Here is a 15,748-nt window from a genome sequence, read left to right as displayed (position 1 = left end):
TCCTAAGCTCTTGGGCTCTGCTAAGATTATGGCGGATTTCACAAAGCTCCCTATGGCGTCTTGTGTTGTTGTTTTAGTTATGGACTCTGCCGTCCTCTCATGCCTTCAAAATTCCCATAGTATTGGCTTTGCAATCTCTTCTGTTGCTTTTCATCTTCATCGTTACCATGAGGTCCAGGAGTCCCAGCCCCAGAGCAGTTGGGCAACCGAACCAGGTCACTCTGAAGCTCACTTGGTTCTTACCCTTTTCATTTCATTGTTGAATTTGTGCTGAAATGTGCCTCTAATGTTATGCAGGTACAAGAACCATACAGTCGTGCAAGAAAGAACCCATTTTTCGATGGTCTGTTGAGAGCGGAAGATGGGACGCCTAGTCCTCCATTTGATCTCCAAGCAAGCCTTGACAGCCGGAACATTTCTCGCACCATGTCAGATATTGGTAACACTCGCACAAGAAATGCACATAATTCATTGACAGATATTGGTAACAACCCATTTCTTCAGCCCTTTGAACGGTCAAAAATTGACAAAACAGCTTCATTTGCATTCACGGATGTTCAGTCACTTTTTAGCTTGGACCCAAATGAGCCTATTGAAGCAAATGAGAAGCCACCTACTGTAAATGGCCTAACAAGTCCCACAAATGCAAAATCATTTAGGGTGAATCGAAGGAAAGAAAACCTGTCTACAGTTTCACTTCCTCAGTCTGCAGCATCATTCTATGATGGGGACTCACCAGAATTTGAAATTGTTGCATCATGTCCAAGCATTAACCAGCTTAATTCATTTCTCAAAGCCACAAAGGATGAAGTTAATGCTGGTGTCCCAGGAAGATTCTTACATGTTGTAATGGCTCAAGATGTCCCTGGTAATGCCTACCTTGAATCCTCCTTTTCAAGTTATCTTTGCTTCTCCTTTTTAAATTTCTGTATCATTATATATATATATATATATATATATCATATTATTAATATATAATAAAATAAAATATATATATATATATATCTATATCATAATAAAATCATAATAAAGTATATAAAAATTAAAGATTGTCTTTTCGGGCCGATAGAGGAGATTCAATTACTAATTACTTAATAAATAAGTAGAGGAATTATCACTGGCTCGAAATGCATGTATACAAAAAGCTTGTTGGCTTGGCTTACGATGTATTTAGAAGCCCTCGTCCAAACGAGTATTTTACAGAAAGCCAATTAGGAATTCCATTAATAACTGGCCGTTTTGATCCTTTGGAACAACTCATACATATATATATATATATATATATATATATATATATAAATAGGAGACCACAGTACAATATGACTTTCAAAATGCAATCCATGACAAGACAAACTTACGGGGGTGTATCCAATTCAAACTTTTAATGACTTTTATAGAGTTTAAAAGTCTAGAGGTATTCAATTTAGACTTTTAAAGAGTATATAAAAGTCTAGTGGTATTCAATTGTGACTTTTAAAAAGTATTTAAAAGTTTGGTGGTATCCAAAAAGTTAATGACTTTTAAAAAGCTTATTAAATGAATGACTTTTCTATACTTTTAAGGCTAATTGTTAAGAGCAAAAGTCTTGCCAATTTACTAGTGACTTTTATCAACTCTATGAAAGTATTTAAGAATTTGTCATCTCTATGAAAGTCACTCACTTAAAAAAATCTTTATAAGTATGAATTGGATACACCCTCCTTAATGTGCTGTGCCCTGAAATTCGTTGGAAAACAATTAAATTGTTATCTAGTCTAATGACTAATACTATCTACGTCCATTTCTTTTATTTCTACTGAGACTTCTTGACCACATTGGAATTCTAAGGATCTCCATAGTCCAAAGTCCATGCAACATCTGCGGTCAGCTATGCATTCTATTAACACAAATTAAAAAGAAAAGTAAGGAAAAACTGTACGGAAATGCTGATAAAATGTATTTCTGAAGATCATTGTGATTTTTTCGATCTGTCAGCGAACTTGTGAACTGATGTCAGAGTACACATTTTTATCACTCTTTGGTGATTTGCAGATGTTGGATCTATTGCTTCAACAATCACTTATGCCTTTTACCTGAATGAAGCACGTAAATGTGACCAGATTTGCACGGTGCCTGTCATCAACATGAAGAGGTTGGACATACGTTCCCAAGCTGAACTCAAATGGTTACTAGATTCTTGTCAAATTGATCAGTCGTCCTTAATTTTTGTAGATGAGGTATGTTCATATGTGAATCATGGGGATTTACTTAGGTTGATTTTTTTTCCCTCTCTAAGTTTCATGCCTTTTACCTGTGACTAGTTAGGGCCCGAAATATAAGTTTTCAATTACGACATGCCTGTTCAACTGATGTTTATCCCCCACTATGAAATTTTGAGCAGATTGATCTGTCCTATTATGATCTATTTGGGAGTCTTAAAGTAGTTCTATTAAATGGGAACAAGCTCCCAGCCAAGCAAGAGGTATATTTAATTTGGGGTATACTTGAATTTTTAACCATGGGAAATGACTAATACTTTTGTCTTCCTAAACAGGCATTGAAACAGGCAGTAGTTGAAATTTTCAATTGCAAAGAGGTGTTTTGCTGAACTCAATGTGGACTACTTTTAAGCTTATCTTCCTACCTCCTGACACTTTCAATAATGAAAAAATGCCTATTATAAGATTTCTTTTCTTTTCTTTTTGCAGGGCGAATCTGTATATCCCTGGGTTAGGACCGTTACTATAGCAGAGGTATGACTTTAGCGTTTAGACGTTAAAATACACTTTTGGTGTTTATATATATCCTTTTCATTATCTATCCTTGTTTTCCTGTAAGGAACAAGATTTTATAGAAGTGAGAAAAGAGAGGAACAAAACAAACCATCTTCTTATGCTTGATTATCTGTGTCCTATTTATTTATCATGAAGGATTGAAAACTATGTATTATAATCTTACCAGCGTACTTGTCTCTATTGTTCTTAACATGAATAAATATGCTGATTATCGTGTTTTAAGAAACAGGATAGCTCATGCTGTACACTTGTTGCTGAAAAGTTTGCACTGATTTCACCTGAGATTTTGGCTGGACAAGGATTCAGTAGACTTTTGGTACCTTCCTTTTTCTCTTTTCAGGCTATAACGTGTGAACAGCTTATTTCAAGATTGAAAGACCTTTTTATTGGTGTACATTCGAGTATCTGCTCTCTCCCTGTTCCTCCTCCACCATATAGGCCATGTACTTGTGCAGCAATTATATAAGCCCTTCCCATATTTTTTTATTGTGTGCCCATCTTGGTCGATTGTTAATTAATTTCTAGGAGAAAATTGTCCTTGGCCTTGTGGTTTTCTTTTATTCCTTATCCTTTTTATTTTCTTTCATTTTTTCCTTTTGTTGTTCCTTTGATCAGATTGAATTACGTCATATTTTCTATTCTTGGGTTGCCATGATGGCTCCTAATATAAGATAGGTAGTCAAATCCTTACCCCCTATAGTGTAGTCCAGCCATTTGACCCCCCCTGGGGGGTTGGAGTGGGGAGCGATTGATAGTTGATAGGTTGGATTGCCATGGACTTTACTTTACCCTCCATGCCTTATTAAGTTTTTTTCACTCTCTTGAATTCCTATTTTCTTGCAGTTAGCTGCCATCCTCTTAGATTCCGCGAACTTGTGTAGTCCTCAGTGTTCGCTCAAAGATAAGTACATGGCTACACTGTTAATCCATGGTGCTGGTCGCTTTGGATGCAATGGTCTTTACCAGTTACGTATGTATTTTGTCCATTACGTGCCTATATATCTTTTTTATTTATTTTATTTCCTCAAAGCGTTTTCCTCTAAATATAATTTTTGATTTTCAGTGAGATACAAAATGTATGATGTGTCTGATCTCAAGGTAGCTGATATATTGCGCAAGGATTTCAAAAAGTGGACAAGAGTGGGTATGGACTTGAAACTTAGTCCTCTTATATAATAGTGCAACTAAATTATTGGCGTGTTCTGCAATAAGATTTTGTTGTTAACTGTCTGAAGATTCAACTTTCAATAAATTCATATGGCCGACTGAACTGGATGGCATAAAACTCAATAGAAATGATTGATAAGACACTATTAGGGAAAATTCTTAGATGAGCTGACTTCAGTTCATACAAATGGCCATCGCAGTTGACTTACCTTTTGCAGACATGTTTGGACCATTCTCAGTCTAGTTAAAAAATATATATATATATATTTACTTTTTAAATATTTGGCTTAATTTAGCTATATCATGAAGAGAGCACTTGACTTTATACTGATGTAAGGCCTGGTCTTGCATTACAAGTAAAAAGTGCGAACCTATTTATGTTCACTGTGATCAGCTAAGCAAGATATCTAAAAGTTCATTTTTTGCATGTTTCATTTGTTTTAGTCCTCACATTCTGGTTATAGATATATGGATACTTTTTAAGTAAAGCACGTTAGTGCAGATAAGTCTGACCAAAACTTCCCATCAAAAGAGAAAGTAGGGCCAAAATAATCAATACAAGAGTCTAAATAAGGGGTTTCTATCAAAATCCACTCAAAATAGTAAATAATCAGCAAGTCATGTTTGAGGGAGTCAGGTCCCTCTATAAATTTGTATTGGACTGGGTGCATTTCAAATGCTCACTCCATGTGCTCTGAGTACAAGGCAGATCCAGTTGGACGCAATCAAGAAAGAGTTGAATAACTGAGGCAAAAATAAATTAATAACATGATATTTCGCTGAAAGTTTCCTTCCCTGACCTTTGACCATTAGTTCCTCTCTATTTTTAGCCTTGTCTAGGGATTTTTTTGGCCCTTAAACATAATGGAATAACCTTCCAATAACATAGAAATTATTGAAACAGGTAAGCCAGACAGTGCTGGTTCTAGAATGATGGCATCACAAATCGGGATGAGTTCTATTGGAGTGCCAATTGCCCAACTTCTTGATCATGAGGACACCTCAGTGCGTGAAATTAAGTATTTCCAACGTAAGTATATATTTTTCTTTCATTGTCATCATGGCTACTAATCTTGGATAAAGATTCACTCCCTTGAAAACTGGCTTGCACAACCTCTAAGTTACTTGCCCTACTTTTGATTTAGTCTCAGTGATCTTGCCACAAGTACATCTGTCAACTTCTGTACGAGTGTTTCTCCTTTTTCCTTGAAAAACAAACCCATTCCTCATATATTCTTGTGAAATAGTTGAAGAATAAAGATCTTTCATGTTGCAAGGAACAGAAGTCTTGAATCTTTACTATTAATTCCTAGTCAGTTTGTTTACTAATTCATGATAGTATTCTTTTTTTATGCGGCTCATAAAGTCAGTATCATACTGTAATGTTGAAGAAATTATATTTCCAGTAGCTTTAATTTTCACTCACTCACACGTCTTCTAATCGTGTGTTCCCAATTACCACATGACATTGATGGATCATACCACCTGTTTAAACTATATACATATTTAGTTCTTTTTGTCTTTTTGGCTTTTTTTATATTTAAATTTCAGATATGGAGAAAATTCGGCTTCTCATGATTGTTTCTGGTTATTATGATTCGAAGAAGAACTTCAAGGTTAGATACATGCTTATATTTGACAGTTTCTCTTTTTATTAACATTTGTTTTAGGGAGCTAATGATCTGGATACCTTATGTTATTGAGGAAAAAGTTGGAATAGGGTTTACTGTGGCTTAAACCCGAAAAAAGTTCAGATGAAGGACAAGTAGCTACTGTGGTTATGTTTCTGTAAGGACGATTTATTTCATGTTTGGTGTCATAGATTCTACTCTTTGTGGTTGAACTTATGCATGCAATCCTCTTGATCCTCATGTAGTAGTAGAAGGGTATGCAATGGGGTGTTTTAAGGGCGGACACCAAACACAAAAGTCCTCATGTTAGTAGAAGGGTATGCAATAAGGTTTTAGAGAATATTGTAACCTTCTTCATTTAGTGAAGTTTCCCCATCTGCCTTGCCTATGAAAGTCCCAAGTTCGAACGACTCAAACTTCTGTGTTCTGTGTGATTGTAATATTTTGTACTTCAACTTTTGACTGCTATGAGCTGATCTAAAGGGCCTTTTGCCATTTGTTTGCTCATGAAATTGGGAATACTAGTTCAGTATGGTCTCAATTCAATAAGTAATCCAGCTTCCCTACTCGTATACCCATACATATTCTGATGCAGTTACGATCTCGTCTTTTTTGGTAGACTAAGGGTACTGTGGCTTTTTACTATTTTATGGTAGAGGCTCTGACTTTCTCCATATCTTTGGTGTAATTTAGAGAGAGATCCTGGTGTCTGCTGAATCTGTGGAGCTCATGAAGAATCTGCTGTTTTTCTTCAATGCGAGTGCTTCCCAACTGCCTCTCAAAGCGATCCATCAGCCAGGTAAGAATCACTTCAAAATAATACAGGCCATGCACATCAGTTTTTGTGGTCAGAAAAATTAGGAATTAAATTCCTACTTGGAATCAATACGTTTGAAAAGCATCCCATAGAGTTTTATTGACTGTATTGGTGGAAGGGGAAATCGATTATGAGAAAATACAAACTCCAGTTGCTTTTTTTGTTCCTTTGTTGTTCCTTACTAGTAAGTTGCCTGTTTATCATTTGTAATTGCTACACATAATCCAGGATAACAAAAAAGAAAGGGTTAAATTGTATTATCATTTCAGGATGATATTAAACTTACTTATGGTGCTCGCACAGGTCTCAGAGAGGAGATGCAAGCATTTGAGATTGACAAGGTCACATCCAGAAAGACCATTGAGCGTCTCTTAGAAGAATTTGGTGGGACTTCAAAAGGCTAATATGAATTCCAGACCTCGACAATTGTCCAGAGACAGTTGTTATTGATTATGTAGGTAAATCACAAATGTTGAAGGAAAGATTTCTGTAAGATATAACTTAATCTTGGCTGCTCAAATTGAAAGGTATCTTTGAGGCAATGGTCAAATGAATATTGGATATTCAAATTGAATTGTAAACTATCTCAGTTTGCCAAAAATGATATGCAGTGCGTGTATAGAAAGTTTTAATAGATTGAAATGTTGAGATTGGATTAGAATTTAATTCAGCAAACATGCCCTGTGCAGTTTATAGCAACTGTTAGTTAGGAAGTAAAAGTTTGTTTTCTGAGACTGGAGATGATGATGGACATGTTGGTTGCGGTAAAACTCTCGGTTGAGACATGAGTCTTTTCCGGTGTTGCTTTGATGCAGCCACTGAATCCCAAAGGTGAGCTCTTGCCGGATTGAATTCTTATCCGAGTGATCTGTTGAGAAGGGGTAAAAGGCCCCTACCTACATATAGACATAAGTAAAGTTAGTCTCATAATTTGACTTCCCAGAGGACAATGCAAGTGTAAAAGAAGATAACATAATGTGGCCTAGTTCTTGTGGAAGTGTTCAAATTAAAGGCTTGCTTATCAGTTTTCTGAATCCACCGCCGGCAGAGTTCTTCATTTGTATCTCCTAAGAATCCACATATATCGGCTCCAATCATCGGAACTCTGAAGAGTCCAAAGTTCAAAGTGGCTGGAATTGAGTAAGCCAAATCCTCCCATTTTGCACTTGTCTCCTGTCCAGTGTGCTGTGTACCTACCAGAGCTTACAAAAGCTGACCTGCTGAGTACAAATGGTCTTTTACCAGTCACATTGAGTAAGGCCTTGTTTGTTGCCTTGGCTTCCAAGAAACCAAATAGGTTATGAACATCATATTCTATAATGCTACCAAAGTGTAAGGCTGATGCCGGAACATCCTGCAGCCTAAACCCTATCCCCGATTAAAACAGTAGGCGCTCCTAACTTCCACAGAAGCGCTTCAGGCTACAAGTAGTAAAAACACACCGAAAATAAAATATATTTTCTCCATAGGCGTTTGTTCCTCCTTGATATCGATACTTGAACAAATAAAAATTCCCAATTGGATTAGGATTAGGATTATTCTAGTAGGATTTGTTTCATCGTTCATCTATATATCTATATGATCCTTTATCTAAGAAAATAAAGATAAATTTTTTTGTTGTTGTTGATGAAAGATAAAGATAAAATTTCAAAACACAATTACTTCATGTTAGAGAGACAAATGCGTACAATACTAATCCATTTAAATGCAAATAATTAAAAACAAAAAGAAAATAATTATTTTCTATGGATAAGGATAAAATAAAAAAGAAGGCCTAGCTTTCCTTATTTCAAGCAGCAATAACATTATATTTTGTCCAAGGATAAACAACACAAAAGGGTAATAATCAAGACAATAATTTTTCTATTTCTTCATTATCCATGCGGACCCAACTCTGCAACTCTCAACTGGTAAACTATAAATACAAACCAAAGTTGACCACCATACTCACAATCACTCTACAACAATTCAACATCTCAGTTAAGAAAAGCAAGCATGCGGGGTTATTATCAAGTTCCAGTGGGCTACAAGATGGGGTTACAGAAGTTGAGCCGCGGCGGAGGGTGTCCACGTCCAGGTACGCTTTCCATTTCATCACTCGGGGGTGAACGTTGGGCAGGGCCAGCCTACCTGAACTCACCCCCACCAAAATCACTTCCAATGCCCCATTTCTTATCAACATCCCCATCCCCATCCCCCTCCCCAGCTAGGGAGTGCCCACCTCCCACACCAAACCACTCTGTCGAGTCTGCGACAATGGAGCTGCGTCGCATACTCAACATTGAGGTTGGTAAGTAGTATGCATGTAAGGAGTCGACATCCCGGGCCTCAGCTCGAGACCATGGGTGTCCAAACATCGGTGGGCTGAGTTATGATATTTCTATTACTGGTTGGGTTCTTATTCAATGTGTTTCATAGTTTTTTTTAAAAAAATATTTCTTAAAAACATTTGATAGGTCTCTGACAATTACAAAAATTCCATTAAACACTTGGAATCAATAAGCTAAGCTACATTCTAGAACTAGTTTGGTCATAGGCTTGTGTAGGCTTGTGAAAGTGTGAGGGGGTGTATTTTTGATTTAGTTATCATTGAAGTTCTTTTTAGTCTTGTAAAAGACTCTCGATTGACCAATAGAGTAAACTCTTCCAAGTCTTGTAAAAAGACTCTCGATTGACCACCAATGTTACGTTTTAAGAAGGGTTTATGTATAGAGATGGCTGCATGTAGGGGATGTGTGAAGCTGCCATGGAGGTGGGTGCGCACTTAATCTCTAATGGAGAGGGCTACCACCCTAATGGTGTGAAAGTTACCTATACAAAACAGGTGTACACAATAAATTAGGAGAAGGCTACCTATTAGGGTTGAGTGAAAGCTAATGTTGATGTAGGTAGGTGTATATGCTTCACTTCTAACAGAGATGGCTACCACCCTAATAGAGTGAAAGCTACCACATTAACGGCTTCCTATATTGTGAAGCTAGTACACCATTTAGTAAACATGGAGAGGGCTACCCGTGAGGGACTGTGTGAAAGCTACCATTAGAGTAGGTGCGCACTTAATTTCTAATGGAGAGGGCTACCGCCTTTATATTGTGAAAGCCGCTATACAAACGTCCTTTTAAAAAAGAAAAAACTTTGTGTTGATATTGAGTTAGAGTTCACTCTATTTGACTTCAAGTGTAGAGTCTTGAATAAGACTAAATAGAACTTGATCAGTGTACTTGACTTATTGGGGGGAATGCATCGCCTCTCACAATTTTCATTCACCAAAACAAACCCTATACCATACTAGTTATACAGTAACTCTTAGCTTGTTGATTCATGAGTACTTATTCACATTTCAGTCTGGTTCATTGTTTAAATACGAAACCTGCAGTGAAAATGTGTTGTTCAGATGTTTGGATTGGAGAATTCTTTTATGGGGAGGAAGAGTTTCGATCGGGAATTTAATTTGATTTTATTGCACTACCCCTCTGATGATTTCCAAGTCTTAGAGTGGACAATGGGCAGAGGGGTAATATAAACCTATTAATTTGGGTTTATTTCCTTGTAGATATATGTGCAGGTGAAATAGGTGCAGATCATCAGGCTCGCCAGGAAACGTATTAATTTGGACATGGTAATGTATATTTTGTTTGGCTCCTTTTTTTATTTGAATTTGTATTAATCAAGGTATGGTTAAATGATTGAGGGATGTTTTCAGTTAAATTTGTCTTTTATATAGAGTGGAGTTTGGACCTGATTTTTCATAAGTTCCTGGTTTTTAGATTGATATTTGTCGGAGTATATTGAACACTTCATCATTCTGGTTCAACAAATTTCTTTTATACTGTTGCATTTCCCCCTCCAGATTTCTTCCCTGCACTATTGTTGGAGCACCTTTCAGTTTTTGGCAAAGTGCCGTTTGACAATTTGATATATCTTATGTCATGTTTCTGATAATAATAAAAAATTGATTTGTTGAACAGATAAAATGATGAAGGCCATTAAAATAGAGTCTGTGGAGTTGACTTCAGATCCGTGCAATCAGAAAATCATTCCACAAATAAATGGTAAAAATGTACTGGCTTTTGGTTTTTGGAGTTGACATCAGTATGAGTGATTTGCTGTATTGGTTTTTGGTTCAGTGTTTGGGTGCGGGTAATTGGTTGAGGTGCAATCTAACAAGTGTATGTCATTTCATTTTTTTACTGTGTTTTGGAGAATTAACAGTTATCTTGTTAGACCTATCCTCTTTCAAGATGTTTTCTGTTGCCAATCTGTCATTTCATTTTTACTGCGTTTTATTAGAAAAATAAAAATGTTCCAACATTACAGGTGATGCATAAAACATGTCTTCCAGGGGAGCCATAAATCTGAATGTGGAATGTAACTTATTGTTCTCTCTCTAGAAGAGTGTTAATTTTCACTAGTATCAATACTTCAGCTCCAAGTTAAAATCTGCTCCTATAAGAATGGATAATTTGGAAATCTCTACCATCACGAATCGCTTATTGCTGTCAAAGCTGGCCCTGATATCTGAGTGTCCTCCCTTCAAATTTGCTCCCTTAGTAATGTTCAATGCATACCTTTCCAATCCATCAACCTTGTCCAACCCAATGATGGTAACTTTATCAATGATCCATTTTTGGCTTAAAGCAAATCCTCCATTTACAACCGTTGATCTTACAGATACACTTCCATTTGCTGTTCCACAGTAAAATCTCACTAAACTCCACTTGCCTCCCTTTCCTCCCATTTCCACTTCCTCTCCATCATCCAAGAAAACTTCTCCAGTGCTCTGTCCATTGCTGCTGCTAACAACCAAAAGTTCGAATGCAGTCTTTCGGGCTGCTTCTGTTGTCAAGGCCTCTCCTTGTAAGGCCAAAATGTTTCCTTCACGGACATGTACGTTGATATGATCAGGTGGTGCATCCAGTGTAACGTGCTCTCCCGATTTTACACTTACCGAGTTTGAGTAGTTGAAGAGATCAAACCAGTTTCCTGCAGGAAAATATGCATCAACTGAACTTACTCCTGGCTTCAACACAGGTGACACCATTACACCTCTGCCAATCAGAAACTGAGTGTTGATCTCATAAGTTCTGATATCTTGAGGAAATGAGAAGAAAAGGGGTCTTGCAATGGGGGTCCCCTTTTTGTGTGCCTCATACATTGATGTGTAAAACATGGGGAGCAACCGATAGCGCAGGCCAAGAACCTTCCTTGCTGTTGCAGCCACTGAGTCCCAAAGATAGAGCTCTTGACGGATTGTAAACTTCTCTGAGTGATCTCTTGCAAAAGGGTAAAAGGCCCCTAGCTACATAGAGACAAAGCATAGTTAAGTTAGTTGCACGAGTTCTGATGATTATAATTGACAGCATAGCAAAGTTCTAGGTGAAACAAGATGTATAATGTGGTCTAGTTTTTGTGGAAGTGTTCAATTTGAAGGCTCATAAGTTACCTGAATCCACCGCCTGCAGAGCTCTTCAGTAGTATTTCCAGAGAATCCACATATATCAGCTCCAACCATCGGAACTCCGAAGAGGCCAAAATTCAGAATTGCTGGAATTGTGTATGCCAGATCACTCCATTTTGCAGCATTGTCTCCAGTCCAGTGTGCTGTGTACGTACCAGAGCTTACAAAAGTTGATCTAGAAAGTATAAATGGTCTTTTACCAGTCACATTGACTAAGGCCTTGTTTGTTGCTTTGGATTCCAAGAGTCCATATAAGTTATGAGCATCATATTCTGTGATGTTACCAAAGTGTAGCGCTGATGCCGGAATAGTATTGTTATTGATGGGACGCAGGACCCCGGCATTGTTAATCTTGTAAGGAGGGTCATCAAGTGTAGAAGATGGAGTGGGAGGGGACGTGATGAAATTGGATAGCTCATTCATATCAAGCCAAAGACCATCGAAAGGCAGAGCATCTTGAAATATTTTTATCTCATTAGCCCAAAATTTTTCACTTTGTGGATGTGCAAAGTCAGGGAAATAGACAGGGCCAGGCCAAACACTTCCCAGGTAAGGAATTCCGTCACGTTTTATAAATATATCTGCTTTCAGCCCTCTGTTGTAGGTTCCATAGCTCTTATTCACACTGATACCTGTGAGAGTCATAATACCATCATTTTCTGCCTCATCAGACAAACTGCATGTAACATCAATTTTGCTGCAGAGAGAACATACCAGGGTCCAAGATGAGCACATATTTCTGATCATTTTGGTGAAGGGTGTTGACAAATTTCTTCATCTTATCCAATGGGAAGTTGATGGGATCAAGAGTAAAATCCTTGTATGCATCCATGTAATCAATGTCTGTCCACATAACTTCAAGAGGGATAGCGGCTTTTGCGTAGCCAGCAACCACACCCTCAAGATCGGAAACATTCTTGTAACCATATCGACACTGGTGGAATCCTTCAGCAGAGAATAAGTGAACAAAGTCAATGTGATTCCAAAATAAGATGAAAAAGCATACTATGCTAGTAGGAAGGACATTTTTGGACCATGCTAATATCAAACAAGGACTATATATGCACATTTCAATCATAGAACAAAACTATTTGTACCATTTCAACTGGTCATGTGACATGGCGCCTGTCTACTAATGCAATTCGAGAAATGTGATAATATATAGTACCTACCTAAGAGAAGTGGAATTTGAATGCAAACAAACTTACCAAAAGACCAATAGGGCATAGGGGTGGGGCGACCAATGAGCTCTGTATACTGCTCCACCACCAACTCCGGCGTAGGCCCAGAAAAGAAATACAAATCCACAATTCCACCAATGGCCTTATAAGTAATTCTATCACCGCCGTATGTTATGTCCATGCCATTGCTATTCAGCAGCAACACTCCATGAGATGTTCCGGCGCTGTCGGCCTTGCCATCTGGAGAAGCTGACCTGACGTCCAGGTAGAAGGGGTGGGACCCGTAGAGGTTGACGTCAGCATTGGCGCTGCCAATGTCAGCTGTCCAGAGTGTCAAGGTCTGGTTGGGGGTGAGCTTGAAGGAGGACTTGGTGTGCTCGCCGAGGCCGAAAAGGGAGGACCTGGCTTTGGGGAGGGAGGAGGAGAGCTGGATGTATTGGTCCTTGAAGACCAAGAAGGTGTCGGGGTTTGATGGGTTGGGGGAGGAGTCGAAAATGACATCTTTGGAGGATTGGCGGGTGACGGTGAAGCCGAATGGGGTGGTGTTGTGGAGAGTGAAGACAAGGTCGTTGGAGATCACGAGGTGTTTGTTGCGGGTTTGACATTGTTGTGGATGTTGTGAAGTTGTCTGGCGGGGGATTATTTGTTGTGGGATTTCCCATCTTTGGTGCTTTGAGTCTGTTATTCGAATTCTTAGCCGATCTTTGGTTTCATAGCTGCACAAGGGCCAATTAGTTTTCTAACATAAACTTGTGAAAAACTTGTCACCATTTGATGACATGAGATGTTTAATTATATTGTAAGACTGTGAATCTGAATGACATAGTAACGCATATTAATATTATGTACGACAATCCGAGTTTAAGAAGTTATGGCAAGCATCTAGTAAGCAAGAGAGCAATTAATTTAATAATAGTCCTCAATTTGTATGGCTAATATTGTGGAGTGAAAATGCTAATTGGGTTTTTGGTGGTCAATAAGGGTCTTAGCTACATATTCTATATTATGGACGGTTGAGATGTTTTGCAATATCCTAATCAAATGGTCAACCCCAAATGACTAATGAGAATTAAAAAAATGAAAACGTGAGAATATAAACTAATGTAAGATTAATAAATTGAGAATGGTTAATTACGAAGTACCTGGCGCGAAGGTTGAGATTTGGGATGTCGGGTCCGTAGAGGGAGGATTTCTTGATGAGGCCAAGATTAGCAGTCAATGAGTTCCCAGAAGAATCATAGTTGACTGACTGAATTTTGTATCCAAACCCAGCAACTGCAGCTTCTTTTGCTCCCTTGGTATTTGATGATGAAACTAAACCACAGTGAAAGACAGCAGACAAGAAGAAGAAGAAGAAGAAGAAGAGTGGAAGATGATATATTGGTTTTGGTCTGTTTGGTCTGCTTCTTTGCATCTTCATTTTCTCTGTTCCAGTGCTTGGGTTTTCCTCCTTTATGTGAGGCGTGATAGGACTTTTTTATCCTCTGCCTTTAGGCACTTTCCAATCTTGTATTGTAATTTACTAATTTGTATCATGTGGTGAATATACAGCTTTCATATGTGAACAGAATATGTCACTGCTTACCACCTACCTCGCAGCTCCCTCTCAGCTAATAAAATAATAATAATAATTAGTTTTTATAGAAATAAGATATGTTTGTGTATATAATCTATGCATTGTTGAGTAGGGAAGAAGGAGGAGCTAGCATTCTGGTTATATTATGCAACTGAATCCCAGAGATCAAGCTTCTCCTGACGAGTTGCTTACATTGTTTTTGTTGGGTGGTTTCTTCTTGATTTGGGATAAAGGGCTCATTGTAATTGTGGCAAAGTCCAGCTATGTTGTATTAGTATTCAGCACAAAATAAAAAAATAAATTACTACAAGGATAAGTCTGGAACGAGCAATTTTGGTGGATAAGGGATGGGCGTATTCTTTTGTCTGCTATGGTAAAACTTAAATTAAACAAAAAATAAAAAAATAGTGTTTTAAAAAAAACAAAAAAAAAAAAGCATAGCATGGGTTTTAACTTCTAAAAATTGCAAGAGGGCCTACTTGATAGGAGTGATACTAAATGAGGTTTAAATTAATATTACTATAATTCATATATGTAAAAATTTGAATAAGTATTTTTTGATAAGAATATTTCATTCATAAGCTAAATTGGCATTTAAAGACTGGCATGAATACAATAGCCTTATTAAAACATTTCTAAGAAAACTACTTGGGAAAAAACAAGGACAAACAATAGAGTCTGACTCACACCACAAAAGACGAAAACAAGAAAGAACAAAATTAATTAAACACCAACATATAGACCCACAAGGAGAACCGCATCACATCTTAATTGTCGAAATAGGCATTCTATGAGGAAAAACGCATAGTCCTTTGATAGCCAACAAATTGCAAAAACACATCTAAACCAAGGGCAGAAACCCAAGAGGGCACACATAATGAGACGTGATTTAGTTTCCGGTTTTATTTGTATTTATTTCATTGATTTACTGTATATATTCCTTGTCTCTCAAGGACTTAATTCTTGCCTAGAATAGGAAATCCTTTGTGTAGACACCAAACAAAGCATTGTATATAATTATCACATGATTGTTCAATGAAAATCATCGAGAATATTCAAAACCTTTCATGGTACAAAGAGCTTGAGACTCACAGTCTTCGATCCTCAATTTTCTTGTTCCCTATTTTTTTTTTGGGCACCCATG

At 37.5% G+C, this 15,748-nt stretch overlaps 2 protein-coding genes across 4 annotated transcripts; one reads left to right on the top strand and one right to left on the bottom strand.

Moving 5' to 3' along the window:
* Window positions 29–7,088, top strand: LOC18780409 (protein prune homolog). Of its 3 annotated transcripts, none has more exons than XM_020562865.1 (13): window positions 111–215; window positions 298–868; window positions 2,032–2,216; window positions 2,381–2,461; window positions 2,534–2,575; window positions 2,688–2,732; window positions 3,004–3,090; window positions 3,618–3,744; window positions 3,838–3,918; window positions 4,846–4,971; window positions 5,493–5,557; window positions 6,266–6,371; window positions 6,693–7,088. In XM_020562865.1, exons 1-13 carry the CDS (start codon window positions 168–170, stop codon window positions 6,791–6,793), a joined length of 1,665 nt encoding a protein of 554 aa, XP_020418454.1. In that variant the 5' UTR covers window positions 111–167; the 3' UTR covers window positions 6,794–7,088. The 3 variants fall into 3 exon arrangements, 2 of the variants coding, with proteins under 2 accessions (XP_020418454.1, XP_007211841.2); XM_007211779.2 differs by having other exon boundaries at window positions 2,998–3,090; XR_002271388.1 differs by lacking the exons at window positions 5,493–5,557; window positions 6,693–7,088 and adding an exon at window positions 5,612–5,729 and having other exon boundaries at window positions 29–215; window positions 2,998–3,090; window positions 6,266–6,354.
* On the bottom strand, window positions 10,634–15,359 carry LOC18781275 (alpha-glucosidase). Its single transcript, XM_007213601.2, has 5 exons — window positions 14,171–15,359; window positions 13,056–13,744; window positions 12,562–12,792; window positions 11,833–12,479; window positions 10,634–11,688 (listed from the first exon to the last, which is right to left on the bottom strand). The coding sequence occupies exons 1-5, from the start codon at window positions 14,446–14,448 to the stop codon at window positions 10,804–10,806; spliced, it is 2,730 nt and encodes a 909-aa protein (XP_007213663.1). The 5' UTR covers window positions 14,449–15,359; the 3' UTR covers window positions 10,634–10,803.

The sequence above is a fragment of the Prunus persica genome, chromosome G4 (genome assembly GCF_000346465.2).
Source record: "Prunus persica cultivar Lovell chromosome G4, Prunus_persica_NCBIv2, whole genome shotgun sequence".
Classification (NCBI taxonomy): Eukaryota; Viridiplantae; Streptophyta; class Magnoliopsida; order Rosales; family Rosaceae; genus Prunus; species Prunus persica.
The sequence above is the reverse complement of the archived record's forward strand: the minus strand, read 5'-3'. Positions and strand labels throughout refer to the sequence as shown.

Excerpts from the sequence above, each read along its gene's own strand:
- LOC18780409 (XM_007211779.2), top strand. The coding sequence starts at position 168 with ATGAGGTCCAGGAGTCCCAGCCCCAGAGCAGTTGGGCAACCGAACCAG. Across the intron at positions 3,745-3,837 it reads CAATGGTCTTTACCAGTTAC|TGAGATACAAAATGTATGAT; the intron begins GTATGTATTTTG and ends TTTGATTTTCAG. Across the intron at positions 5,558-6,265 it reads ATTCGAAGAAGAACTTCAAG|AGAGAGATCCTGGTGTCTGC; the intron begins GTTAGATACATG and ends GGTGTAATTTAG.
- LOC18781275 (XM_007213601.2), bottom strand. The coding sequence starts at position 14,448 with ATGAAGATGCAAAGAAGCAGACCAAACAGACCAAAACCAATATATCAT. Across the intron at positions 12,480-12,561 it reads TGTGCTCATCTTGGACCCTG|GTATCAGTGTGAATAAGAGC; the intron begins GTATGTTCTCTC and ends TGACTCTCACAG. Across the intron at positions 11,689-11,832 it reads TCTGCAGGCGGTGGATTCAG|CTAGGGGCCTTTTACCCTTT; the intron begins GTAACTTATGAG and ends GTCTCTATGTAG.